At 35.5% G+C, this 27,459-nt stretch overlaps 3 protein-coding genes across 3 annotated transcripts; 2 read left to right on the top strand and 1 right to left on the bottom strand.

Moving 5' to 3' along the window:
- Positions 1 to 354: 354 nt before the first annotated feature.
- LOC141707621 (myosin-6-like) lies at positions 355 to 16,820 on the top strand. Its single transcript, XM_074510875.1, has 39 exons — positions 355 to 724; positions 2,552 to 2,680; positions 2,895 to 3,038; positions 3,149 to 3,294; positions 3,378 to 3,534; positions 3,670 to 3,728; positions 3,839 to 3,998; positions 4,319 to 4,468; positions 4,567 to 4,703; positions 4,809 to 4,955; positions 5,093 to 5,194; positions 6,202 to 6,259; positions 6,356 to 6,457; positions 7,408 to 7,445; positions 7,599 to 7,725; positions 7,836 to 8,003; positions 8,086 to 8,217; positions 8,308 to 8,417; positions 8,504 to 8,564; positions 8,731 to 8,908; positions 8,994 to 9,199; positions 9,438 to 9,557; positions 10,304 to 10,402; positions 11,173 to 11,391; positions 11,475 to 11,614; positions 11,694 to 11,805; positions 11,891 to 11,935; positions 12,024 to 12,107; positions 12,191 to 12,361; positions 13,040 to 13,195; positions 13,290 to 13,484; positions 14,347 to 14,475; positions 14,572 to 14,642; positions 14,738 to 14,837; positions 14,948 to 15,004; positions 15,214 to 15,270; positions 15,584 to 15,664; positions 15,772 to 15,854; positions 16,231 to 16,820. The coding sequence occupies exons 1-39, from the start codon at positions 722 to 724 to the stop codon at positions 16,343 to 16,345; spliced, it is 4,548 nt and encodes a 1,515-aa protein (XP_074366976.1). The 5' UTR covers positions 355 to 721; the 3' UTR covers positions 16,346 to 16,820.
- A 2,043-nt stretch (positions 16,821 to 18,863) lies between these two features.
- LOC141691204 (protein FAR1-RELATED SEQUENCE 5-like) lies at positions 18,864 to 20,614 on the top strand. Its single transcript, XM_074495943.1, has 2 exons — positions 18,864 to 20,110; positions 20,278 to 20,614. Exons 1-2 carry the CDS (start codon positions 18,864 to 18,866, stop codon positions 20,612 to 20,614), a joined length of 1,584 nt encoding a protein of 527 aa, XP_074352044.1.
- Positions 20,615 to 22,396: 1,782 nt separating this feature from the next.
- On the bottom strand, positions 22,397 to 23,489 carry LOC141691199 (ubiquitin-like-specific protease ESD4). The gene is made up of 4 exons (XM_074495938.1): positions 23,286 to 23,489; positions 23,064 to 23,153; positions 22,787 to 22,996; positions 22,397 to 22,657 (listed from the first exon to the last, which is right to left on the bottom strand). Exons 1-4 carry the CDS (start codon positions 23,487 to 23,489, stop codon positions 22,397 to 22,399), a joined length of 765 nt encoding a protein of 254 aa, XP_074352039.1.
- Positions 23,490 to 27,459: the final 3,970 nt, after the last annotated feature.

Here is a 27,459-nt window from a genome sequence, read left to right as displayed (position 1 = left end):
TAGCACAAAAAATTTCCAACTTAGTGATAATGTATGTTGATTAATTATCATCTTCAATTAAATATTGATAGAAATAAATCCACAAATAATTTATCTTCTCGGTCTCATCCATCCATTAAAACATAAAATTTAATTACATATTATAAAAGAAAATTAATTTTATATCTATAATAAAATAAAATAATATTTTATTACTTTAAAAAAGGGGGATGGTAATGAGAAAAGGCACGTAAAGGTGAACAAAATGGTTAACGACCTTGCTAAGCTATGACCAAATCCGAACAACGTGGGAGGGAAGAAAAATAAATAAAAAAACCCAAAAATAAAAATTGAAAAAGCGTTGAAAAACAACAGAAAACAAACAAACGCGCAAAAACACAAATCCTTTCAGCTTGGCTGAAATATAGAAAGGAGAGAGATATAGAAAGGAAACAGAGAGATAGAGATAGGAGGGAGGGAGAGAGAGAGTAATCAATTGAAATCAATCAAATCACCTCTTTCAATTAACAGCCTAAACATTACAACCACAATCCAGTACACACACAGCTCATTTAGTTACTAGTTGTTGATTCTCGTTTAACATTTTGATAGACTTTGGGGTTACAACTCTATTAGGTTGAAGCCTGTAGTTTAAAATTTTGTTAGTTGTATTAGGTAATTGGATCGAATCGGAAGCTGGTGAACTCGGCCGAGTTTCCGATCCGATTCCACTTGCTCCGATATGGTAATTTTTTCTCAGTTTTTACTGCTGTTTTTTTAATAATGATTATTGCTTGAATCTCAGTTTTCATGTTATAGTTTGTATATGCGTGGTTGTTGTATTTAGAGTTTATTAGAGATTGACTATCTCCTGACGTCTTTGATTTTTAATACTCGATTTTAGCAGAACTCGATAAAATGTCGGTGTGTGTGTTTGTGTTCGATTTTGGGTGTGCACACTGTCGTAGATGTTTTGGAGCAATATTTAGGTTTAGTTGAATTTCTGGTTTTCGATTGTATAAGTCATTAGGAGCACCATTTCTAGAGTTGTTTTAGCAAGATACACTTGATTTACTTTGTTTTTGATTTCCTATGTATGTGTATGTATAAGATCAGGATTTTTTTTAAACTTCAAACTTTTTTTAAAATGTTGAACCTATATCTATATGTGTTAGACCTCAGTGCGGTGATATTTGTTTTAATAAACAATTGAAATACTATGACCTTATTGCTAAAGAATCAGACTGTCATTTTTTTGTCAATAAGTGTAATTTTCGTATAACCGTTGTTCAACACACATGTAATTACGTTTCTGAATAATGAAAGTGATGGTAGTTATGTAAATAACTGGAAGTTTGGTGTAACTTAGCTTCAGCAGGTATGATTAAAGTACAACGCATATTTCTGTTGAACCTTATATGTTGATATCTTAAACCTTATGTTTTCGAATACTACTATTTCTTAGAAAAACGTTTGAATTAACAATTCACAAATTAACTTAGTATTATTATAACCCAACTTTGAAAAGATGAATTCTAGTTCGTTGGCATTAATTATAATTTTATCAAACTTGAACAGATGTATAAAAACTTCAACAAATGTATAACTTAAGTTCTAAATGTCCAAACAAGTTTCCAGGTTTTAATTTTAACCAAGTTTCTATTTAATATGTCTCTTGTCTCCTATATATAGTTGACATTCTGAAAGTATGAAATAGGAGTTCACTGTTCAAGACCTAATTTTGTTTGTAAACATCGTTGCAGGAGCAGGGTTTTACTAAATATAGTACTCAAACACAACTTAGGAGTATAATTACTTTTTTTCCACTCTGATTTGAAAGGGTCATTGAAACTATGAAAGGGTCCAAAATTAGGAAAAATTTGATATGTTGGCATCTCGTAAGTAAACGCCTTAGTACACATACGAAGTTCGATGTGGCATTTCTTTTAGGTTGGAGATAGTATATGTCTCTTGTTTATCGTTTGAAGGTTTATTCCAGTTTCTAGACAAATACATGTAAAGCATCTAAAGGTACCCCTGTTTTAAGTTGACTGGATTTCTGGGACAAAAATAGTTCTTTTTTAGGAATTGTTTTTGATATTTAATTCCTTAACATATCAGCCATAAAGGGTTGAGGTATATCTTAAATTTCATATTCTTAATTAAATTTTGTTGAAAGGATCTTCTTAACCAGTATGTATCAGATTACATATGTTAACTCTGTATGCCGAGTGGAAAAAATTAGTTTGGTAGAGCTTAAAACATACTTTAATCGGTCTTTGATGTCATTTGCTGCATTCTGTAATATAATATTGATATATTAAAAATTCTTATGAGGTTGTAGCAGTTACATGCATTGATAGTTGCAATTACAGCAAAATTCTAATATAATATGTTTGGTCGGCCTTGGGTCTGCTGTTCTGGTGATAGATACTGCCTCTTTATTTTTTGTTGATTGCTCGTAATCGTATTACTGGATCTGGGGAAAGATCTATTATCAATTTTATTATGTCTGGCGTTTCTAATTGTATGAAATTGAAATCACGTGAGTGCTGATACTCGTAATTTGTAGGTTGTTTTGGCCAGCTTAGGAATTGGATCCGTAGTATGGGTGGAGGATCCAGATGATGCTTGGATAGATGGAGAAGTCTTAGGTGTCAATGGTGAAAAGATTGAAGTTCTTTGTACATCAGGGAAGAGGGTGAGAACTCTGACAAATTGTATGCACAGACTTAACATGTGTTATTGTTTCACCATTCTGTTTTTTTAATGTTTGGTAGATGATTTCTGTAGTAAACTAAGCAGGATATTTTGTCATTCTTCCGGATGCACGTATATATACTTCTAACTTTCTTACATGAAGCAAGATTTTTTAATCTGACTTCTCTGACCTTTGTTTTAAATTTGGGCTATAGGTCGTTGTCAATGCTTCCAATGTTTACCCCAAGGATGCTGAAGCACCTCCATGCGGGGTGGATGATATGACAAAACTTGCTTATTTGCATGAACCGGGGGTTCTAAGCAATTTAAAATCTAGATATGATATCAATGAAATATATGTGAGTTCATAATCCTTCAATCACCTGGTCAACCTGAAAGTGTCTGCTCTGTCATTTCCTGTACTAGAGAGTATATGTGGTCGAAGCTAATTAACTTTATGGTGCCCCAGACTTACACAGGAAATATATTAATTGCTGTAAACCCTTTTAGAAGATTGCCACATCTTTATGATAGCCATATGATGGCCCAATATAAAGGTGCGGCCTTTGGTGAGCTGAGTCCCCACCCATTTGCTGTTGCTGATGCCGCATACAGGTACTGGATCAACATCTTTCGTTTAATGTTGTTTTAATATGTATTTTTGAATCTTCATTAAAAAGGTCAAATTCATGATGCAGAGTTATGATGAATGAGGGAATTAGTCAGTCGATTTTAGTTAGTGGTGAGAGTGGGGCTGGTAAAACTGAAAGCACTAAACTGCTTATGCATTATCTGGCTTACATGGGAGGAAGAGCTTCAACTGGAGGAAGATCTGTTGAGCAGAAAGTCCTAGAGGTAAAAATGCTTATCATGTGATTTGTTTATCAAGCTCACAAGTGAAGTAGAAAATCGCATTGCTTTTAATCTTTTACTTTGCTGCGTAACACGGATGACACAAGTATGCCCTTTTGTTTATGTATTCTTCTGCAGTCTAACCCTGTTCTGGAAGCATTTGGAAATGCAAAAACTGTCAGAAATAATAACTCAAGGTGGAAAAATTTGCTAACACAACATATTTTATTTTAAACTACACTTTTTTGAATGTGTCTGCATTATTGTTCTTTGTCTACTTTTAACTTATGTGTTTTGAGTTCTGTAGTCGGTTCGGGAAGTTTGTTGAGATTCAGTTTGATCATAAGGGTAGAATTTCTGGAGCTGCTATCAGAACTTATTTGTTGGAACGTTCCCGCGTGTGTCAACTCTCTGATCCTGAAAGGAATTATCACTGTTTCTACATGCTTTGTGCTGCACCGCAAGAGGTAACAATTTCTACGTGTGCTGGTACACATGTCTAGTTATATATAAAAAATTGTAAATTTATGTTTGAGTTTGTCATGATCAGTCTGACGTGGCTCATTGTACACTGTTGGCATTGTCAATATATGTTTTTTTATTGAAGCAAAATGTAATTCTTGCACCGAAGCCCATACTTGTCCAGGTTCTTGTTGTAATGTCTACACCTTATTTTGTAAATGTTGCGTCAATTGACAATTCACAATCTACTAACTGTTGTTTATATTTATACTTTATACTGCATGCTGGCTAGTCTGAGGACATTGTCTTTGTATTATGTTGTCAGGAGCTTCAAAAGTACAAATTAGAAAATCCAAGAACATTTCATTATCTTAATCAATCAAATTGCTATGAGATAGATGGATTAGATGAATCCAAAGAATATGCAGCAACAAAAAGAGCTATGGATGTTGTTGGAATTAGCTCCGAGGAGCAGGTAATTCTAGGTAGTGTCATTTTATATGGGAACAACAAAATTTCAACTCTGAAATTTATTTGAGATTGTCATTTATGAAATAATATTCCTGTTCTCAGGAAGCTATCTTTCGAGTCGTGGCTGCAATACTCCATCTGGGGAACATTAAATTTGCGAAGGGAAAGGAAGCGGATTCATCTGTGCCCAAAGATGACAAATCTTGGTTCCATCTAAGAACTGCAGCAGAATTATTTATGTAATTGGTCATTCTTGTACTAATCCATCCATTTTTAGCAGTTGTAATCTTATTTGGAAATGCAAAACTTAAATGTGACTTACGAATTGTCCATTTGTTTTTCAGGTGCGACACAAAAGCTCTGGAGGATTCTCTTTGCAAACGTGTTATTGTAACTCGTGATGAGACAATCACCAAGTGGTTGGACCCACAATCTGCAGTAACCAGTAGAGATGCTTTGGCGAAAGTTGTATACTCCCGATTATTTGACTGGTGCGTTCTATTTCAAATGCTTTGGAGTAGTGTATTACACTATCTTACGTTGATGTTACTTTTTTTTTCTTCTGTACATAATTTTTTTAGAGTAAAATATTGGGTTTTACCACTTTCTTGTGCAAATGTTTGTGCAGGCTTGTAGATAAGATCAATACTTCAATTGGTCAAGATCATTCTTCAAAGTACTTAATTGGTGTGCTTGATATTTATGGGTTTGAGAGTTTCAAGACAAACAGGTGCATAACTGGTACGCCTTTTGTTTATATGATTGTGGAGATCTGAATAATTGCAGTTAACTGCAACAGATTTTCATGTGGTTAAGTAACCGTGAGGTCGAGTTTGTTGGCCTCTCCGGGGATACTTATTGTCCTATGGGATTTTTTTCCATCTTTAATAACTGGATCTGTCCTCCGGTGCTGTTTAAACAATATAAATTCTTTTCTTTAATAACTGGATCCATATAGTGTAAGCTTGTGTGTCTGTGTCTTTGTCCCATGGGATTCTTTTCTATAAATTCAAGTATTTACTGTAAACCTTTCTGGTGTAGGCTTGCGTGTCTGTGTATTTGTTAAAGAATCAGTGATACTATTAAATTTTTCATTGTTTCCTGCCAATATTGCTGCTTTGTTTCACCGTCTTTAGAAGTCTAATTCTACAATAAAGATTTATAAACTCAGCAGCTACTTAAAAAAATCATTTCAAGTATAGAGTACTGGCTCTCTTAATTTTATTTTTAATTATTCCACCCAACTTATATATAAAACTCTTTGTTATATAAAGATCCATTATGACTGTTTCTTTCACCTTACAATGTGAAGACTCGTGATGGGACACTTGTGCTGGAGACTTCAGTATAACATCTTATCCATATAGAGATCATGCCATCGTTGTTCTTATATAAGAATTTTAACATGTGCATGGAATCAAAGATAAAAAGTTGATTTGATTAGTTAGATTTAGCAGAAACGAAGATAAATTATAATTGACAGCGGAAGCTTTTATTCAGAAGTCCAAAATTGACCATTATACTGCGCCTGTTTAAAGGTAGCACTAGAGGTGAAAGTTGCCCCAACATAGTATTTCTAAACTTGTTTTTTTTTCTGTCGTTTTCTAAATGCACATTATTTTTGAACACCGTCTTGTTTGATGTTTCTAGCAATTTAAGATTCTTGTAGAGATGAGTATCTCAAATAAGAATTGTTAGGTTATTTTATGTTATTTAAATGATGTGCTATAATTGCAGCTTTGAGCAATTTTGCATCAATTTGACAAATGAAAAACTTCAACAACACTTCAATCAGGTATTTCGTCTTAAGCATTTGCACACTGTTTCCCTCTTAAAAATACCATAATAATTTCAACGATTCTGTTGTATGACACCTAATGCCTTTTAATAGCATGTCTTTAAAATGGAGCAAGAGGAATATACCAAAGAAGAAATAAACTGGAGCTATATTGAGTTCATCGATAATCAAGATATCTTGGATCTCATCGAAAAGGTTTGTAATGTCATCCCTTGTAAACCCTTTCGTAATTATTCCTTGTATATCTTTAGTTCCATTTTAGTTATTCATGCTGAAAAGAAATATGGAGTGTTGGATGCTTTAATTGTTCTAGATCATTTGGTTAAAAATATTCTTGACTAGCGTGCACTATTTGAGAGTTTGTTGACCTTCGATGTGAAGAAAGTTTCCAGAACAGAAACTGTACATTCTGATTAAGCTGCTTACTAAAGCAGAACACTTATCAATAGATGCCTGTGAACGTAATTCAATTAATCTTTTAAGAGTCATAACCCTCAACCTAGTTTGAATTGTCTACATGATCGTACGGAAGGTGGCAGTAAAATCTGAATTACAAGTACATATAAATGAAATTAATTTGGACCCCTGTTTATATCCGAAACTAGTTGATGCTAATTAAATCGTTGTAAGCATGTAAGATAAAAGTTGGCATTTTTAATTTACCTGTTTTTATGTACAAGTTTTCTGTTAAATGCACTCAATATATATGGGTTTAGCCAGCGATAAACTTAAGATGTTTGGTTGTCCTACATGAGGAGAAATATTCTTTTGTGTAGATATGTTTTTTAATGATATTGACCCCCATTTCCTAGTTATGTTAATTTCATGGTTATATTTTCACTTATGCTAATAAGTAATAATATATTAACATGAACATATGCCGCCTTGTGCAAATTAAGTTAGATTTACTGGTATCTACTTTATATTTTAAAGTTCAGAACCTGTAATCCATTTAAGTTTCTTGTTCTTTTTCCTTTGGGCTATTCAGTTTATTTATTTCTTATATTTTATTAATTTATTTTCCTTCCGTATCTTTGATGTCATGTATATTGGGATATTATAAAAATTGCAGACTAATTAATTATAGACATGATATTCTATGTTCAGATCTTCTCCTTTCTAATATATCCATTTTTGTTTCTTAGAAACCAGGCGGCATTATAGCTCTTTTGGATGAAGCTTGGTAAGTAGACTATGCAAAGGCAAACTCTTTCTGTTTACGCTTTTATCTTTCAGATAGACCCCTGTAGCACATTGCTTTTCAGGTCATCTAAAAGTATCTACTTATGATTTAATTGTTGTGCTAGTGAAATATCACTTTAATTGTTTTCTGTAGCATGTTTCCAAGGTCAACACATGAAACATTTGCACAAAAGCTCTACCAAACATTTAAGGACCATAAACGGTTCAGCAAGCCAAAACTCTCTCGTTCTGACTTCACCATTGACCACTATGCTGGTGATGTAAGTCTAAAGTTTTTATGTGTTGCATGATGATGCAGATGGCCAAAATTTATCAGAGTATGTTGTATGGAAGCCACAAGAATTCTACTAATTTGTGACAATTATTTCAGGTTACTTATCAAACTGAGTTGTTTTTAGACAAAAACAAAGATTATGTTGTAGCTGAACATCAATCTCTCCTAAATGCTTCATCCTGTTCCTTTGTGGCAAGCTTGTTTCCACCATCCGAGGATTCCTCAAAAAGCTCAAAGTTCTCCTCAATAGGATCACGTTTCAAAGTATAGTCTCTTTCAACCCGCAATTAATCATATTCTTCTTACAGGCCTTCAAAAAAACTGAAGTTTCATTATGTTCTGTCAGCAACAATTGCAATCATTGCTTGAAACTCTCAGTTCAACCGAGCCTCACTACATACGATGTGTAAAGCCTAATAATCTTCTTAAGCCAGCTATATTTGAGAACCATAACGTTTTACAACAACTACGTTGTGGGGTAAGTATCACCAATGTATATTTTATGAGTTGGAAACTAACCCATATGCATTTTGCTTCCGACTTGACATTTCTTTGTGTCTGTCTTCAGGGAGTCATGGAGGCAATTAGGATAAGCTGTGCTGGATATCCTACTAGAAAGCCATTCTATGAATTTGTGGACCGTTTTGGCATCCTCGCTCCTGATGTTTTAAGTGGCAGGTACGTGATTTAATTTATATTGTCTTTTGTATTTGTGCAAAATCTTTTATTACATTTGATGGCTTATTTTTGTATAAAACAAATAGTTTGGATGAGATCAACGCTTGCAAGACTCTTCTGGAGAAAGTGGGCCTTGAAGGCTATCAGGTAACTTGTGTGCCTGAATACCTAATGTTCTAATATTCTTCAGCATTTTGACATACAACTAATAGTTATTGTAAAATGGGTAGTAGTTGTCAAAGCAATTATCTTGTAAATACCTGTTCTATTATTCATTTTTCCTTTACCAAACATTTGTTGGTTGCTCATGCAGATTGGTAAAAGAAAAGTGTTTTTAAGGGCTGGTCAGATGGCAGAGCTGGATGCTCGCAGGACCGAAGTCTTAGGAAGATCAGCAAGTATTATCCAGAGGAAAATTCGTTCATACATGGCTAGAAAAAGTTTTATTTTGTTGCGCTGGTCTGTTTTGCAGATTCAGTCTGTGTGCAGAGGTACTTGACTGTGCTAGATATGAATGACCTGTGACAGTTATTTGTGTGACTTTCCTTTGTATTATATTTCCTCTTATCATTTCAGGACAACTTGCTCGGCATATTTATGGTGGCATGCGGAGAGAAGCCTCTAGTCAGAAAATTCAAAGAAATTTGCGAATGCATCTTGCTAGAAAAGCTTATAAAGATATGTGCCGTTCTGCCATTTCCATTCAGACAGGTATCCGTGGGATGACTGCACGGAGTGAACTTCGCTTCAGGAAACAGACTAGAGCAGCAGTTATAATCCAGGTGAGACTACTGTATGTAGCACATGGTTTTCTAAAATAAACTCTTCACTTTTGTTATGCTAAAACAAACTGCTTCACGCTTTTACTGACACTTCGTTCTCACATATAAGTAATACTCATAAATCCATGATGTATCCATGGTTTGTTACTCTTTTAGAAAGTCTTATTAGTTATATTTAGGAAATCTTCAATTACAAATCTTTTCTTTCGACATAAATGACTTCAATTTGTTATTCCAGAGCCATTGCCGTAAATTCTTAGCTCGTCTGCACTATAAAGAGCTAAAGAAAGCTGTAATTACCACACAATGTGCATGGAGAGGGAAAATAGCTCGTAAAGAATTGCGAGCACTAAAGATGGTGAGTACTGAGTACCATTGCTTACTCTTCCCTTGCCGAGTTGTTTTTATTTCTTCTGTTCCTGTTCTTTTTTGTAACTTGTCATTTCCAAAAAATTATCAAAAGCTTTACCTCAGAAATAAATTATAGGACTTATATGTCTTGATTTTTGGTCCTTTGAACTTATTAATACAATAAAATGAATTAGGCCGATACGGAAAGAAACAGTCAATTACAAAAAGCTAAAAAAGAACTTGTTATTCAGGGCAAAGTAGTATAGCCAAATCTCAGATGTGATTCTAATTTATGAGGTTTGGCGTTAGCCATGTCCAAAGTCCTGGTTTGCTGTGTAAAAATATAGAAATGCATCTCCCTGACTAATCCCCATTCTTTCTTGCCACCTAAGAAGAGAAAATCAAATGATAAGGACAGAAAAGATAAAAGAAAAATTGATAATCTGTTGAGCTCTGCTCATTTGGTGTGCCAACAGAAGTATATTTCAGTATCTGTATGGAAAACACTTGGTTAAGCAGTTTGTAACTTTAGGGAAAGCAATTGTTTTAGCCGAGAATAAATATGTTATCGTCGGTGTATTTAGTAAAATACTATATGCATCATATATTTTTATTAAGAGTTGTTAAGCACAGTGGTATATTTCTAGTGAGTTGTTAAATAACAATGGTATATATCTAGCTTTTCAAGTTTGTTTACTGGTGCATTTTGTTGGAGTATATTTTGTTTCTAGTTCTAACTATTTCTGAATACAGGCCGCAAAGGAAACTGGTGCTCTTCAAGCTGCAAAGAATAAATTAGAGAAGCAAGTTGAAGAACTGACGTGGCGGCTACAGCTTGAGAAACGTATAAGGGTAGGTTCATCTGCTGAACTCTTTAATTAACAAATACCCATTTCTAGCTTCTGAACGAGATTTATAGCATTCAAGTTCTGTTGTTGAATTTATGACTTCAAATTTAGTTTGTTTTGTTTTTAATTATAAAGATCGACAGAAACCAGTTGCATGTTGTTGCTACTACATTAGATAGTATATAATAATGTCTTAAGCAGAAAGTTTAACTTATGTACTAGTACTAAGTACAGGTTAATTAGAGGCTGTTGCTCGTTGCATGTGGAAGTTTGTGATTTCCCAATGATCTCAGGAAGTCTGTAGTTTGTAATTTGTATATGTAATTTTTTTTTTTTGTCTTTATAATTGGGGCGAAAGGTTAGTGTCTTTTGCACTTCACTGATGCCATGCGCAAGGCGACAACTGCTAATAATATCCACGAGGCAAGCAAATAAATCCCCATCCAGTAACAGCAGCAACATCTATAGAAGATCCCCTGGGGGAACTTTTTGGTGCTTTAGATTAATTACCAGACTCCTTCCCCACCCCTAAAAAAAGGGATAAAAGAAGTGAAAATCCATATCTTTTAGTTAGACAGTAAAGTGTTTTTGGAAATAAATAATTGCTGGACCGAAGTTAAAGTCCATCCCTGATGCTAACTTGTTGAGTAATCTGTAAAAGGCAGGAAGTATTATCATTATCTTAAAATGTGCTTCCTTCTAAGGATTTTACTGAATTGTTCCCGTTCTTTATCCCATGGTTTTCTGATATTATTTTTCGACTTTTTGTTTCAGGCTGATCTGGAAGAAGCAAAGACGCAGGAAAATGCTAAATTACAATCTGCTTTGCAAGATGTGCAACTTCAGTTCAAGGAAGCTAAAGACTTGCTACTAAAAGAACGTGAGGCTGCCAAAAAGTTGGCTGAACAAGCCCCTGTCACTGTCATACAGGAAGTTTCAGTTGTTGATCATGGGCTGATGGATAAGCTTACTGCTGAAAATGAGAAACTTAAGGTTAGAAGTTTGAAAATATATTGCATGACTTATTGGATATAATTATTTTGAGTTTGACAGAAATTTATTTTATATAACTACAGATTATGGTTAGCTCTCTAGAAGTGAAAATTGGTGAAACAGAGAAAAAATATGAAGAGACAAATAAACTTAGTGAGGAGAGGCTAAAGCAGGCCACTGAGGCAGAGTCCAAGTTAGTTCAGTTGAAGACGGCTATGCACAGGTTGTGCAAAAGGGGTCAGATGTATTTCCTAGACTTTTGGTAGATTAGTGAGATACTTACTGTTGTTTTTAATGCACAGGCTTGAGGAGAAAGTTGCTGACATGAAATCTGAGAACCAAATCCTTCAGCAAGCATTGTCAACTTCACCTGTAAAACGAAAATTAGAATTTGTATCAACTCCATCAACTAAGGTAAACATCTGTTCAAGAAAAACAAACAGTAATCTCCTTCTTATCCTTGAGACATTATCTGATTGTGGATTTTGCTTGTTTGCAGATTTTAGAGAATGGAATCCACGTGAACGAAGATAGTCGATCCATTGTAAGTTTATTGTATATAAAATCTGTATGCATGTTTTTGGGGTGTCAGTGTCTTGTTCATATGCTAACTGAAAACCTATTTACTGTAGGAACCACAAACTGGAACACCTGCAAAAAGTATGAAGACCGATCCTGATAGCAACTTTAAGAAGCCCCCTATTGATCGCCAACATGTAATTGATGATTTTGATTTTAAAGATGTTATCTTCTGGTTTTATGATGCCTTGAGGACGGCTTACCTAAAATTCTGCTGCAGGAGAATGTTGATGCTCTTATCGACTGTGTCATGAAAGATGTCGGGTTTAGTCAAGGCAAACCTGTTGCTGCCTTTACAATTTACAAATGTCTTATACACTGGAAGTCTTTGGAAGCTGAAAAGACTAGCGTGTTTGATCGTCTCATTCAGATGATTGGCGCAGCAATAGAGGTAATTAGAATGCATCGCCCAAGTCATTACTTGAATCATTGTGATAATTTGAATCAGATACATATATTTTGTATTGTGTCCTTGTTGCTTTTATTGTTTATTAACCTATCCGACCAATGCTGTCATTAATTATTATTATTAATATTAATTTTAATACTAACGCTAGCATCCCTCACTGTTTTGCTCTCATTAGCTAATTGGAGGGTTAGTTTTGGACTTCTAGGTTTGTGAAGCCTGCGAGAATGGGCAAATCTCCCTTAGTTTATTGATATAGTGCTTTATTATTTTTTAGATAAAAATTTTATTAGACAATTTTACTAAAACCTTGATCTTTAGAAGGTTGACTCAGCTACAACTTCCAAAATATTTATGCAGGTGTAAGAGGATATGGTAGATGTTAACTTTTTTTTCCCTAAATATGATTGATGTTAATTTAAACATGATAAGTCCTACATATTAACAAATTCAATTGTAATTTGTATACTTTTGTGGATCCTAGTTGTACTTAACCAAACAATTTTCTTTTTACATATTCAAGTAATCTACTTGTTTGATGCTTTCGAGGATAGAAGATTGTTCTAGTATTTGTTTTCTTGAGGATGGATGGAGTTATTTATTATGCATATTTCTAGTATGTGAAACATTGAATTAGCATCAGAAAGACTTGTGTCATTGCAGGATCAAGATGATAATGAGCACATGGCTTATTGGCTGTCAAATACAGCAACATTATTATTCTTGCTTCAAAGAAGTTTAAAACCTGCTGGTGCTTCTGGTGGAAGTTCAGCACGGAAACCACCACAACCGACATCCCTCTTTGGACGAATGGCAATGGTACTAAATTTCTTAACATCCCTACTATTTCTCTCTGCAGGTTAAATTAGTCTGTCTAATGCAACGCACAATGATATGTGACTCTAACAACCAGGGATTCCGCTCATCGCCTTCTTCTGTTAATATTGATGCCGCTACTGCTGCACTTGAGGGAGTGCGGCAGGTTGAAGCTAAATATCCAGCATTGCTATTTAAGCAGCAGCTTACGGCATATGTGGAGAAGATATATGGCATAATTAGAGATAACGTGAAGAAGGAGTTGGGATTGTTTCTTTCTTTATGTATCCAGGTTAGACTTCATTAACACTTTTTACAACTTGCATCAACGTTGCTTCTAGATTTCTTGCCGATCTGATATTGTTGAATATTGAATATGTACTCTGGCTGGAGCATTGACGTTCCCGCAAATAAGTTGACGCAGGACAGGATTTGAAACAACAACATATGATAATAGAAACAAAAAAAATATATACTTGGCTGGATTGATCGCAAAAAATCACTAATCACAGAAGGGAGAATAATTAGGGATCTCAACCCAAGAAGAGATGCAATTTGATAGCTCAGTATTATTTCAGCAACTAAATTCTTCTTAATATGTGGGGGATCACATCACTTATATAGGGAGTAGAAACCCTAATAACTAAACTAACCTAGGTGACTAAGGCCTGTAAATTATAGATAAACTACTTAATAATATACTTTGCCCACATTTAAAATACATAAAAAGAAACACTTTTATCTATATACAAAATGTTATATATTAATTAGTAGCATATATAAGAATTGTTCACTTCTGTTCCCCATCAAAAGTCTGTAACTTTTAGGTATTAGGTGGAAATTGGCTTTCAAGTGTAATTTTCATTCTCTTTCCTACTTTTCAATATTTGTTCGATGAATATAAAGTGTTTGTCTGGTATGTAAAGATGCTTCTGAAGGATCATGTATTTTTCTTTCGTTATGAATTTGGACACTATAAAGCAAGCTAAATCTTGTATCATGGTGGGTACTGGGCAGCATTTTGATATGTATATGGTCTCTAGAAAATGTCTTGCTGATTCTTAAATTAATGCTCTGCCGTTAAAGTGTGCTTTTAATGAATTTGCATCGAGGTTTTTGTATTTTAGAAAAATACTAATATTATGAACATGCAGGCACCAAGGACATCAAAGGGAGGTGCACTAAGATCTGGACGGTCTTTTGGCAAAGATTCTTCAACAAACTATTGGCAAAACATTATCGATTGTCTCAACACTCTTCTCAGTACCCTTAAAGAAAATTTTGTAGGAACCTTGTTTACATATAATATATAATATATAATATTTGATATTTATTTTAATTACACAAGACAACTCAATCTGATAATTTTCTATTTTCAGGTTCCGCCTATCATTGCTCAGAAAATATTTACCCAAATTTTCTCATATATTAATGTACAACTCTTTAACAGGTAACTTAAGTTTCTTGCTATCTCTGTTCAGACCTTTTTCCGTGTCACTATGCATGGCAGATCATAACTTAATGCTAACTTTCAATATTCTGCAGTCTTCTACTACGTCGTGAGTGTTGCACTTTCAGCAATGGCGAGTATGTAAAATCTGGGTTAGCAGAGCTAGAGCAGTGGTGCTGCCAAGCAAAAGAAGAGGTTACTTTTGTTGACCTTATTAAACTCCCGGCCAATAAATCCTTAATTAACATGCTTGTTTAATGTCTTCTTATATTGCGTGACTTGTTGTCCTTGTACCTGAATCACAGTATGCAGGTTCGGCTTGGGATGAACTTAAGCATATTAGGCAGTCAGTTGGATTTTTGGTATGCTACTTTTCATTTAAAGCCATATACATAATGAAAATGCATGTAGCATCATGATTTGTAGGTTTTTCTTTTTTCATTATGCAAGGATACATCTTCGTTTCTGTTCTGTTCATATTTTTTTTGTTCATGCAATGATTTTGCCTTTGTAATTAGATTATAAACTTGCGATATGCTGGCAGCTTAATATTATTTTTTCTCCTATACAGGTTATTCATCAAAAGTACAGAATTTCTTATGATGAGATCATCAATGATTTGTGCCCTGTAAGTTCTCTGTACCTCTCCCATCCTTTATTTCCTGCACATATCTCTGTTTTCGTTCATGATAAAAAGGACATAGGAGACATCTCGAAATGGCCGGTCCTTATAGCTCATTGCATTTGTTTCATATATGATGCATGTGCTTGCACTTACACGATGTTGAACTAAGTTTCTAGAAGTGCATTGTTGTTTTTTAACTTCTTGTACATGGAGTGACTTCTAATGACCAAGAATTATCTGGATGTTATAAATTAATTTAGTGGACACATCTATATACTCCGTGATATTAGCCTAAATACAAATCTTTATATTTCAGGTCCTAAGTGTCCAGCAGCTATATAGAATCTGCACTCTGTATTGGGATGATAATTACAATACTCGAAGTGTTTCGCCTGATGTAAGTCCTATATGGGCAATGAAGCCTTGTGCTAAGTTTTGAAAGTTAATTATTCTCTTTAGTTATTTATGTAGACGCTAAACAATTTAGATTTTATCCTCATTCAGGTTATTTCGAGCATGAGAATACTAATGACCGAGGACTCTAACAGTGCCGAAAGCAATTCTTTTCTCTTAGATGACAATTCCAGGTGATAGCTTGTCCTATTTTTGTAAAAGTGTTATATTACCATTTCTTGCATGTTAAAAGTAAAGATAAGTTGTCCTCAAATAATCTGCATGCAACTGGTATATAGCACACGCATGTCTACCTTTATTTAGAAAATTTAAGTGCTAGAGGGAAGGGAAATAAATTCTTTGACGAGTTGGTGATTATTTTTAGTTTCAACATCTTCGGAAAATATTAGAAGTCACATGCATTCGTACACACCTCACAAATATTGACCTATACCTAATATAGTTTTTCAAGGGATATAAATTTTCTTTGAAGGAGCCATAATTTATCTTTTAGTTCAATATTTTTTATTAATTAGCACACATTGACCACTACAGTTACTCTGAATGCAGCATTCCGTTCTCAGTTGAAGACTTGTCTAGTTCACTGCAAGTGAAGGAGTTTTTGAATGTCAAACCAGCGAATGATCTTCTTGAAAATCTAGCCTTTCAGTTTTTGCACGAGTGATTTTTATAAAAACTCGAGCATGCTTTTCTTACATCTGCAAGGTACAAAAACTTGAATATACTTGGAGGACATACTATATGTTGTGCATCCTTTCTTTTTTACGGTTCTATATTGTTTCCTTTCATACCTGCCCATTTTGTATAATTAATCTATTGGATTTGTTCGTTAAGATTTCACTAGCACAGGGGCAGGGGTATCTTTTTATTCAAGGGTGCGGTGCGTCTTGTTTTGTAGTTTTCAATTATTTTCTGTCACTTTCGGTAGCATTCTTTGTAGGAAGATAGCTGGGAAGTTTGTCCCTGTAGAAAGTCAGGTTGAAAGTTTTGTTCATCTGGCCATCAAGTTAAATTTGTAATGTAAATAATCATATGACCATACGATGATATTTCTAAGAAGTATTTTGTATTTTAATTCTTTACACCCTTGTAGAGCGGTGTGCGCAGTTTTATTGAACGTCTCATGTTCTTATTTGTAATCAGATGTTTTTTCTTTGGTTTCTAATTCATTTGGAAGGAGATTTTTTAGCCCCTTCTAGAACGCATTACAGTGTATATATACATATAATTTACATTTTGGCAAAAGTTGAAAGCTTTAATTTGATAGTCTAATATGAATGAATTGTTGCATTCTGATTATACTTGTAAAACAAAGGAAAAATAGTCCTGGATCCCATTACTTGTAATTATGTACACCATGCAGATGGCTAATAGCTTGCTCTAAAGACTTGTATTTATTATATTGTAATACAGTTGAAATGCAGAAAACCACATGCTAGTTTTTAGTTTTTACAGTATATAATATATTTTTTCTCTAGTAAGGAAGCATTGTAAGAATATGTGCACGATAACGTTTTGCAGGAAAAAAAAACAAAATCAGGTGTAGAACCAATAACAAAAGTTAAAAAATGCACAAAGTTTTGGAGGTTGTGTTCAATCTTTAGTAAATTTAAATGAGATTGTAAGTTTAAAAAAATTGGAAGTACATTTGTCTTTATTGTTTTATATTTCTGTTGATATTATCATCTTCCTTGAGGTACTTGTGCAATGCATTGAATTTGAGAAAATGACTAAATAGACTACGTAATATTTTCTGCCGACATATCACTTGTTAATAATTACCATCATATTTCTTGGTCAGTAAAAGTGAAAAAGAAAATATCGTATTACAGTATAATCTTAAAGTTTCGGATTTAGTTATCTAAACTCTAAAGACTAAAATGCTTTATAGCACACATTGGAAATGTAAAATTAGCCATTCATTCAAATGCTATATTTTCTTGTATAGACTGCAATGTATTGTACAAGCCAGTTCTTTTTCATTTTCCCTTTGCACCTCTTGGCGTATTTCTATTCTCTAACTATTAACGATATGCAGTCTATAGAAGAGTCTGCTCTAAAAGGAAAAACACTCGGAACATAGGAGTATTATTTTGAACAGAACGTGCAGTATTATCAAATATAAATATCTAGGAAGGCTTGACATAAACATTGACTTGGAAGTCACAATTGAAACAAATGGTTGTTTCAATTTCAAGTCACATTTCAGCCCATGAGAAATGCACAAGGGGGTAATGGCATAAGGCCCTTGGCCAACGTTGGTACCAGGACCATTAAACAGCAGCTGCTGGTGAATTTGGACCCCCTACTGGACCATTTTTGTCTTGTTCATACTTCATTACCCTAACCATTACGACCGGATCTAGGGGGGATTAATTTTGTGCATTTTGTTGTTTGTACAACAAGCGCATATGCATGATGGGGACGGGTCTACAATAACTGTTTGTTGTAGACCGTATGTTAGTTGTAGACCGTATGTTAATAAACAGGTTATCAGCAGTTGGATGAGGGATGAAGGGCTGAGATCAGCCGGGCCGCTAAAACTTTCCGCGGTTAGGACGGACCGCGGAAAATTTCCGCGGTTGGGTACTGCTTCTTTATCCTCCTTATCCCCAACATCCTAACAACTCCTCATTCCATCACACAAAAACACCAAAATTTCCAAAAAAAATCTATTCTCCAAGTTTACATTTTAGGCGATTTTGGGGCATTTTCATCAAGAAATTCAAGTAGTTTTGTAAATTCAAGGTATATTTCTTGTCCTAAATTTCACATTTTCATGGCGGATAAATTATTTGCTCGTATGTTTCGTCATAAACGTCAAAATGAAAAAAAAGAGGCTATTGATCATAGTTTACATCTTGATGATTTAAATACTAGTGAAGAACCTAAAACCCCTGTATATGTTGAAGATGATTTTATGGAAAAAGTGTCGTCGCCGAGAGTAGTCAAAATAAACGGCGTAGAGAGGTTTATCCTAAAAGTGAGTGCAAGGTGAGGATGTATGTCAATTATCAAAAGAAAAAATGTCTTTGGGAGGTAACTAGCCTTGAATTGGTACACAACCACAGTCTTGTTCCCCTAGTAAGATGAATTTGGTACAACGCGAAAGACATGTCAACACCACGACCCGTAGTTTGATTAAAACGCTTTATGGTTCGGGGGTTCGTAATTGTCAAGTGATGAATGTGATTGGTAACATTCATGGAGTTAATGATAAAGTTGGTTTCAATGTTAAACATGTTAGGAATGAGTTAAGAGACGAGAGGAAGAAAAGGTTTGAGATTAGTGACGCCCAAGCGGGGTTGGACTTGTTGCATATGTTGAATGAAGAAAGTGGTTCTAAATATTTTATTAGGATCGAAGTTGATGAAGAGAATCGTTTGAAGTGTCTAGTATGTATTGATCCGAGATGTATAATGGCCTACCAAAATTTTGGCGATGTTGTGGCTTTTGATACCACTTATCGGAAAAATAGATATGCAATGTCATTTGTCCCATTTACCGGAGTCAATCATCATTATCAATCGGTTATTTTCGGGTTTGCATTGATGCGGGATGAACACGCGTCGACTTTTGAGTGGATGCTTCGTACTTGGCTTGAAGGTGTGGGGAATAAGCCTCCATTGACTATAATCACGGATCAAGATCAAGCCATGGCAAGCGCTATTGCGGTTGTACTCCCGAATACTACCCATTTATTGTGTTCTTGGCATATTAGTCAAAAAATTCCCGAGAAATTAGCTCATTATTATTCGGCTTTTCCGGAATTCAAGACGGACTTCAACCATTGTATTTATAAATCTCTCACCGAATGTAATTTTGAGGCTAGATGGGCGTCGTTTGTGGAAAAGTATCACTTGCAAGAGTATAAATGGTTAAATGTGTTATATGAGTTGAAGCGCAAGTGGATTCTTGCATATACTAGAAACACATTTTCGGCGTTTCAAAATAGTACATCGAGGAGTGAGGGGATGAATTCTTTCTTTGATAAGTATGTGAGTTCGGCAACGGGTTTGAAGGAATTCATTGAAAATGCCCAAAAAGCATTGGCAAGGCAATTCATGAGGGAGAAGGAAGAAGATTATTTCACCATTAATCTAAAACGTCCCATGAAATTGCATACCACATTGGAGTATCATGCTTCTTGTATCTACACTAAGGAAATGTTTAGAAGTTTTCAAGATGAATTGGTTGAGTTTTCAAAATATTTTGTTGAAAAAGACCGACGAGCTAGTGAAGAAGGGGAGAGAATGGGGGATGTTTATACGTACTATAGTTGTTATAGGCCCATGACCGAGCCTACGAGAAGAAATGTTTATTTTGTGGCATTCGAGAAAGCAGGCTTTTTGGGAATGTGTACGTGTAGAATGCTTAAACATTGGGGCTATCCTGTAGACACCTATTGGCGGTCTTCACTAAAAAACAGGTTTCGAAAATTCCCCCGTATTACATAAATCCGAGGTGGACAATACATGCCAATAGAGTTGATGGTGTGTTGCCTTACGATTTGGATATTGGACAAAGTCATGAGATGACCTCAACCGATTGATTTAATAGCATGACAATGTTAACCATGAGTTTTTGTCAAACTAGCATTGCATCCAAAGAACGGTATGATTATGTCGTTGGAGTGATGAATCGAGAAATACCAATTCTCGAAAGAATGAGCGTTGATGGAATTAAATCTTACGAAAGCAATTCTCATGCTCCAAATGCAAGTGCTCATGAAGAACCAATTCTTGACCCTATTATGTCCCAAACTAAAGGGAGAAAAAAGGACGTTCGTTTCAAAAGTCCCATAGAATCGATTGGTAAAAAGGAGAAGCCGCCAAGAAAGTGCACCTATTGTCAAATGGAAGGCTATGACAAAAGAAAGTGTGCTAGTAGACTAGAAGATCTTAAAAATGATCAAGAATTGCAATATAATTAGTAGTGTAGCATTTGTAACCGAATGTTGTAATTTTTTTATGGATTTGAATTTTGAGCTTTTAATATTGCTTTCTTTTTTGTTATATTTTATTGTCATATAATTTCCAATTATTGTCATATAATTGAGTTTTATTGTGATAGGTAACATGACTAGCGAGTATAGTGGTGACAACAACTCCGATCATAGTTGTGATTCGATTTCCCACGTTAGCAACAAATTCTCGGACTCCCTACCAAGAGACTCATGGTATGAGGACAATGACGAGGAAGATGTGGTCTCACCAACCTTTAGTGAGATGGAAGATGCATGTGCCGTGTTGATTCCCCTCGTGGACAATGACGAGCCGCCTCATGTGGAGGAAGAGGAAACAGACTTGTATCTACCCGATGAGGAGGCTTATAGGGCCAAAAATTGGATCGAGGCATGCAATTGGATGGAGGGTACTGAACCGTGGAGATTGATGAACTCTCATCCGGATCCGTAATTCCTTCCGATCTTGAATTTGGGAAACAACACGCCCGATGGAAAATGGAAAAAATCCGGATTGAATGGCGGTAAGCTTGTTAAATGTGATCGGATTGCTGATATTGTAAACTTGAGGCCTCGTGAGGGTTGTAATATGGACCAAATGCGCATTGAATATGTAAAGGGTTGGGTTTCACACCTAACAGGAGGGACGAAGAGGGAACGCGACACATGTTTTATAATATTTCATCTCTCCGATGGCTCGAGTACCATTTCCGTTACCATTTGGAACGACTCCAACCCTTACCGTGGAAACTTACGGAAGGGCATATCTGTGATGGTTGTGTACTTGTTCTCTACCATATTGCATGCTTCGTGGATACTACGCAATGAGTTGCTCAACACCGGTTATCCGGTGGTCTTTCTAATATACTAGGTATTTTTTGTTAGGATCAATATATTTCGTAAATTTAGTGGATTGTATTGATCGTGTCACTTTCATTCGAACCTATGTATTTTCTATGAATTCAAGTATGAAATTTAAGATTGAAAGCCTCCCTATAAATTTAAGATTGAAAATTAAAATTTACAAGTCCAACTATACATTAGAAATTGTTATGAAATGTATTGAAAAGTTTTTTTTTAACATTTGGACAAAATGTTAACTTTTGTTGACTTTTTAAGGAATTTTCAATTTAATGTAAAAAATGAATTTTTTTTTTGAAATCACTCATTACCATATTTTAAGACTTTTGAGAGTGGTTTCGATTTTTGGAAGTTAGTTTAGGACCAACTTCTAAAAATTAATAAATTTCAACAGAAGGTTTGTGCTATTTACTCTGCCTCTACTCTGTTTTGTGCTCTATTTTTTGGGCAAAAAACCAAACACACAGACCGCAGAACTTTTCCGCGGTTGGGCTGGAGAGGGACTGCGGAAAATTTCCGCGATTGGGTCTGGCATTTTTTTTGTAGACTACAAACAGAGCAGAATCCACCAAAATCAGAATCCAACCTGCATACAACCCAACCAAATCCAAATTCACAACAATCCACCAAATTCACAACAATCCACCAAAATTCACAACAATCCACCAAAATCCACCAAAATTCACAAAAATCCACCAAAATCCACAAAAACCCACCAAAATCGACAACAATCCAAATTCCACAAAACAACCAAAATCTAGCAAAATTAAACTACGTCAAACCAAATAAACCAAATAAACCAAATAAAGTCCAACTACATCCGAAATAAAATCCAACTACATACGAAATAAAATTCAACTACATACGAAATAAAATCCAACCACATAAGTACTACGAAGCTTCGTGACGTCTACGCATACGAATCCCGGGAATCCCCCTTGCCTTCCCTTGATGAAGCTCCCTGGCTATCCAATACCTAAAGGTATCTACCTCCTCTTGCGACCAATTCGGTACCTCAGCTAAGTCATATCCTTGTGTGAAGTAGTCCATATATTTCATCACATAAACACCGCAATCATTGGAGTTTCGTTGCTTTGGTCTGGACGGTAGAGCTAGGACCTCGGCTGAAGTAGGGTCACGCCCCTCGACTGGCTATATCATATGCAATAGCTTCGGCAACAACCATGACTGTAATGAAATTATAATCCGAGAATGAATACAATATACAATTGGTAAGGACTATATAGAAGACAGTAATAGTAGACAAGTAAAGGAATATACCATCACTCGTATATCCTCATGATAATCCGGCTCGTCATTCATTGAATCTATGATAAGACCTTCAAATCGTCTAGTACCGAACATGAACAAAACCCAATGCACATCTCTGACATAACAGAGGATGAATATGTAGTCCACCTCGAGAACAGATGGACCAACAGTAGCAGTGGCAAAACTAGTAAAACTACGTAATGCTTTATTCCATGCCCTCTGCAATGTATCTCCACCGATCCTCGATACTTTTCTAGATTTTCTTCACATGTCCTTTCCCAAGCACCATGAAGTAGGGATCCATAAAGTAATAGACGAGTTTCCTCTCCCATATACCTCCAGTGTGAATCTCCTCCTCCCGACTCCTTAGCAATCCCTGAAAATATATATGAATGCAACAAGTAAAATAAATGCAACAAGTAAAATGAATCCAACAACTAAAAATATATTAGACAACTAAAATGTATTAGAAAACTAAAATGTATTAGCAACGAGTAACGAACAATACCATATAAGTGTATATGATCCTGTCATCAACCCATGTTCCTGGAGCCAGACTCTGCATAGCTGATGCATGAACGTGATAATCTTGAACAGTAAGACCACCGGGAATTCTCGGCTCCATCCCAAAGCACCATCCCCAATCTGAATATATAGCATTCTTCTTTGTCATGCTGAGACTCTTAGTGATACTCCACTTCTCTTCTTTCATCCTGCGGGATGCAAGCTTCGCGGGCCTACTAGATGAGGCAATAGTCTGGGGTGGCTGAGACACATGCTGGGATGGCTGTTGTTGTGCATATGTTGTGTACTTGATGATTTCATAAACAAAACATCTAAGTGGATTTTACTTAGTGAAATAATGTAGCACTCGACGGATAAGAATTAAAGTCCCGACGGATAACTCATTATAGTCCCGACGGATGTTAACTTATTATCCATCGAGTGAGTAGCTTATGTAATAATAAGTCTGTAGCACAGTTATGTATGCACCTTTGTATAGAATCTGTAGTGGCATATAAGTCATGTTGACTTTAACTAGATATGCAGAATAGGTTGATTAATTGTACATAAATGATGTCTTGTAATTCTGTATAAGTAAAGTGAAGTCATATGCTTGATTGCTACCCGACGGATAACCTACAAAGCAACCGACGGATGATCAACAACCCGACGGATGATCAACAACCCGACGGATGATCATGTACTCAACTAATAAAGAATTCAAACAGCAGTTGAATAGTGAAAGCTGAGCACAGCCGTCGAGATGTATACAAATCTACTGTGGAAGCCCATTAACCGGGTAATAGAGGACGAAAAGCAGCAAAGCTTAAGACTGATAGTTTTTATATTTGTTCAGTCTTTTTGACTTTGTAATTTTGGTGATATATAAACCAAGAATGTAGCAAATAGAAAGAGAGAGCTGAGAAACACAAAAATAGAGAAATCTTTGTAAGCAGAATTATTAGCATTTCCTGTATTCTCAGCAATTCAATTTGTAAGCAGCTGTGAGCATTCCTGCACACATAGTCCTCTCGATATATAATATATATCTCTAGTGGAATTGTTTAAATCCACCAGAAATTTTTTAAAGACTCTTGTTTTTAATTACTTATGTTTTGATTCAATTAAGTTTCTATTCCGCATTGTGCTAATCAAAACACTTATATCTATATTCGAGTTGAACATTTTTATTTCGAGAAAAAGGTTCAAGAATTCCATTCAACCCCCTTCTGTAATTCTTGCTATATTGTTAAGGGACTAACAATTGGTACCAGAGCAAGCTCATAATCTACAAAGAGTTTAAAGATCAAAACAATTCAGCAAGATGAACAAGAAAGATGTTGGAGTTAAAATTCCTTTTCTTGATAAAGATAATTACCATCATTGGAAGGTAAAGATGCATCTTCATATGTTTTCTCAAGATGAGGCCTATGTGGACTGCATAGAAAGAGGCCCTCACGTTCCAATGAGAGCTGCAACAGGAAACGAGCCATCTGTTCCCAAACCAAGGCATGAATGGTCTGATCCTGACACTGAACAAGTCAGGAATGATAAAAAGGCCATGAACATTCTGTTCAATGGAGTTGATGCAGACATGTTTGACAACATTATAAACTGCAAAACAGCCAAGGAAGTCTGGGATACTATACAGATAATATGTCATGGCACTGAGCAAGTTAGAGAAAATAAAATGCAGCTCTTGATTCAGCAATATGAGCATTTTCACAATGAGGAAAGTGAGTCACTCACTGACATTTTTAGTAGATTCCAAAACCTACTAAATGCTCTTAAGTTGCATAGAAGAGTCTATCAGACTAAAGACTCCAATATGAAATTTCTTAGATCTCTTCCAAAGGAATGGAAACCAATGACAGTCTCATTGAGAAACTCACAAGATTATAAGGAGTTTACTTTGGAGAGACTGTATGGCATCCTGAAGACCTATGAGCTTGAGATAGAGCAGGATGAAAGGATGGAGAGAGGAAAGAAGAAAGGAGGATCCATTGCACTTGTTGCTGATTTGGAAAAGGAGAAGGAAGTGAAGATGGAGGCTGTTGAATCAACTTCAAAGGTCTGTGAGAATAAGGGCGATGGGCTTGCAGCAGAAAGTGAAGATTCATTGAGCCAAGATGACATGTAGGACATTGATGAGCACCTAGCATTTCTTTCCAGGAGATTTGCCAAGCTCAAGTTCAAGAAGAACTTTGGAGCAGCCAAGCCAAATAGAAACATGGTGGATAAGTCAAAATTCAAATGTTTCAAATGTGGCTTGGCAGGGCATTTTGTAAATGAGTGTAGAAAGTCAGATTCCAGTAAGAAAAGGTTTGAGTCTGTGGATTATAAGCAAAAATACTTTGATCTACTTAAACAAAAGGAAAGGGCTTTTATTACACAAGAGAATGACTGGGCAGCTGATGGTTTGGATGAAGATGAAGATGTCAGCTATGTCAATCTAGCCCTAATGGCCAAGTCTGATGAAACAGAGACAAGTTCCTCAAGCAATCAGGTAATCACTACAAACCTTTTATATTTATCTAAAGCTGAGTGTAATGATGCCATAAATGACATGTCTATAGAATTGTATCATTTGTGTGTTACACTTAAGTCTCTTACTAAAGAAAATGCTAAAATCAAAGAAAATAACTTGTTTTTAAGTGAGAGGAATAATGTGCTTGAGTCTCAGTTTATTGATTTTGAGAAATTAAAAATTGAGTGTAATATTGCCAAGGAGGAATTAACTGAGTCCATGAAAAAGGAAGAGATTTTAAAGAAGCAGCTCGAGCGTGAATAAGAGGTGATAAAAGCATGGAAAACATCCAGGGATGTCCATGCTCAAATCACCAAAGTTCAAGGAATTGAGTCTTTTTGTGATGAAGTCTGGAAAAAGAACAAAGAAAAACTAGAACCCAATTTGGTAGATGGTCTACTAACAGATGTAGACTCGACGGATAATGAGGACTATCCGTCGGATAACAAAAAGTGTTATCCGTCGAATGATGAAAATCCTCATCCGTCGGCTGTAAGCAAGGCCATTAGCAAAGCCAAACTAATTAAGCTAAATGAGAAGTATGGGTCTGTTTCCAAGAACTTTGTTTCAGGAGAGTCAAGTCAAGCTAAGAAAGGGAAAAAGGCTAATATTGGTCACATGACTGTCAAACAGTTAAGTGACAGACTTGAGAAAATTGAGGTAAAAACAGAGACTAAAAGGAAAAACAATAGGAATGGTAAAGTAGGGATTAACAAACACAATAACTACACACCTGATAAATATGCTCCTAGAAAAATCTGTGTCAAGTGTGGTAGTATAAATCATCTGTCTGTTAATTGCAAATCTGCCATGCCTACTCCCATGTCTGTTCAGTCTCAATTTCCTCACATGAATGCAATGTCTCCCATGCCTGTTAATGCTATGCCTACACGGAACATGAATGCACAGTTTGCTAATATGCCATTTGCACCTAATCCATATTATGCTGCATACAGTTTGCCTCAAATGCCATTTAGCATGCCCTACTGGAATAACATGTTTACACCAAGCATGTCATTTCCTGGTAGTCACAATATGCATGATAATTCTGTTGCATTAAATAGTTTCAAAGGCCCAACCCAAATGACTAAGGAAGAATATGAAATTCCTAAGTTAAATGAGTTAAGACCTAAGAAACAGAAGAAGAAAGCTAACAAGGCAGGACCCAAGGAAACTTGGGTACCAAAATCAACTTGATTTAATTTTGATGTGTGCAGGGAAACAGAAGGAATCTTTGGTACTTGGATAGTGGTTGTTTAAGACACATGACTGGTGATTCTACCCTGCTCACAGAGTTTAAGGAGAGAGCTAGCCCAAGTATTACTTTTGGAGATGACAGTAAGGGTTATAATGTGGGATATGGCTTGATTTCAAAGGACAATGTCATCATAGAGGAGGTTGCCTTAGTGAATGGTCTCAAACACAATCTGTTGAGTATCAGCCAGCTTTGTGACAAAGGCAATTCAGTAACCTTCAACAAAAAAGCTTGTGTTGTGACTAATAATCAAAGCAACAAAGTGGTTCTCACTGGTGTGAGAAGAGGAAATGTTTACCTAGCTGATTTCAACTCAACTAAAGCTGAATCTGTAACTTGTCTTCTCAGTAAAGCAAGTCAAGTTGAAAGTTGGCTATGGCACAAGAAGCTATCCCA

The sequence above is a fragment of the Apium graveolens genome, chromosome 2, assembly GCF_009905375.1.
Source record: "Apium graveolens cultivar Ventura chromosome 2, ASM990537v1, whole genome shotgun sequence".
Classification (NCBI taxonomy): Eukaryota; Viridiplantae; Streptophyta; class Magnoliopsida; order Apiales; family Apiaceae; genus Apium; species Apium graveolens.
Note: the sequence above shows the minus strand (reverse complement) of the source record. Positions and strands in the feature narration are given on the sequence as shown.

What these genes read in the sequence shown, in the direction of transcription:
- LOC141707621 (XM_074510875.1), top strand. An exon ending in GTACCCTTAAAGAAAATTTT is followed by an intron (nt 14,476 to 14,571) that starts GTAGGAACCTTG and finishes TTCTATTTTCAG; the next exon opens with GTTCCGCCTATCATTGCTCA. An exon ending in CTCGAAGTGTTTCGCCTGAT is followed by an intron (nt 15,665 to 15,771) that starts GTAAGTCCTATA and finishes ATCCTCATTCAG; the next exon opens with GTTATTTCGAGCATGAGAAT.
- LOC141691199 (XM_074495938.1), bottom strand. Translation starts at nt 23,489, where the DNA reads ATGAAAGAAGAGAAGTGGAGTATCACTAAGAGTCTCAGCATGACAAAG. An exon ending in GGATCATATACACTTATATG is followed by an intron (nt 23,154 to 23,285) that starts GTATTGTTCGTT and finishes ATATATTTTCAG; the next exon opens with GGATTGCTAAGGAGTCGGGA. An exon ending in TTATGGATCCCTACTTCATG is followed by an intron (nt 22,997 to 23,063) that starts GTGCTTGGGAAA and finishes GATACATTGCAG; the next exon opens with AGGGCATGGAATAAAGCATT.
- LOC141691204 (XM_074495943.1), top strand. Translation starts at nt 18,864, where the DNA reads ATGAATGTGATTGGTAACATTCATGGAGTTAATGATAAAGTTGGTTTC. An exon ending in CGGTCTTCACTAAAAAACAG is followed by an intron (nt 20,111 to 20,277) that starts GTTTCGAAAATT and finishes TTGTCAAACTAG; the next exon opens with CATTGCATCCAAAGAACGGT.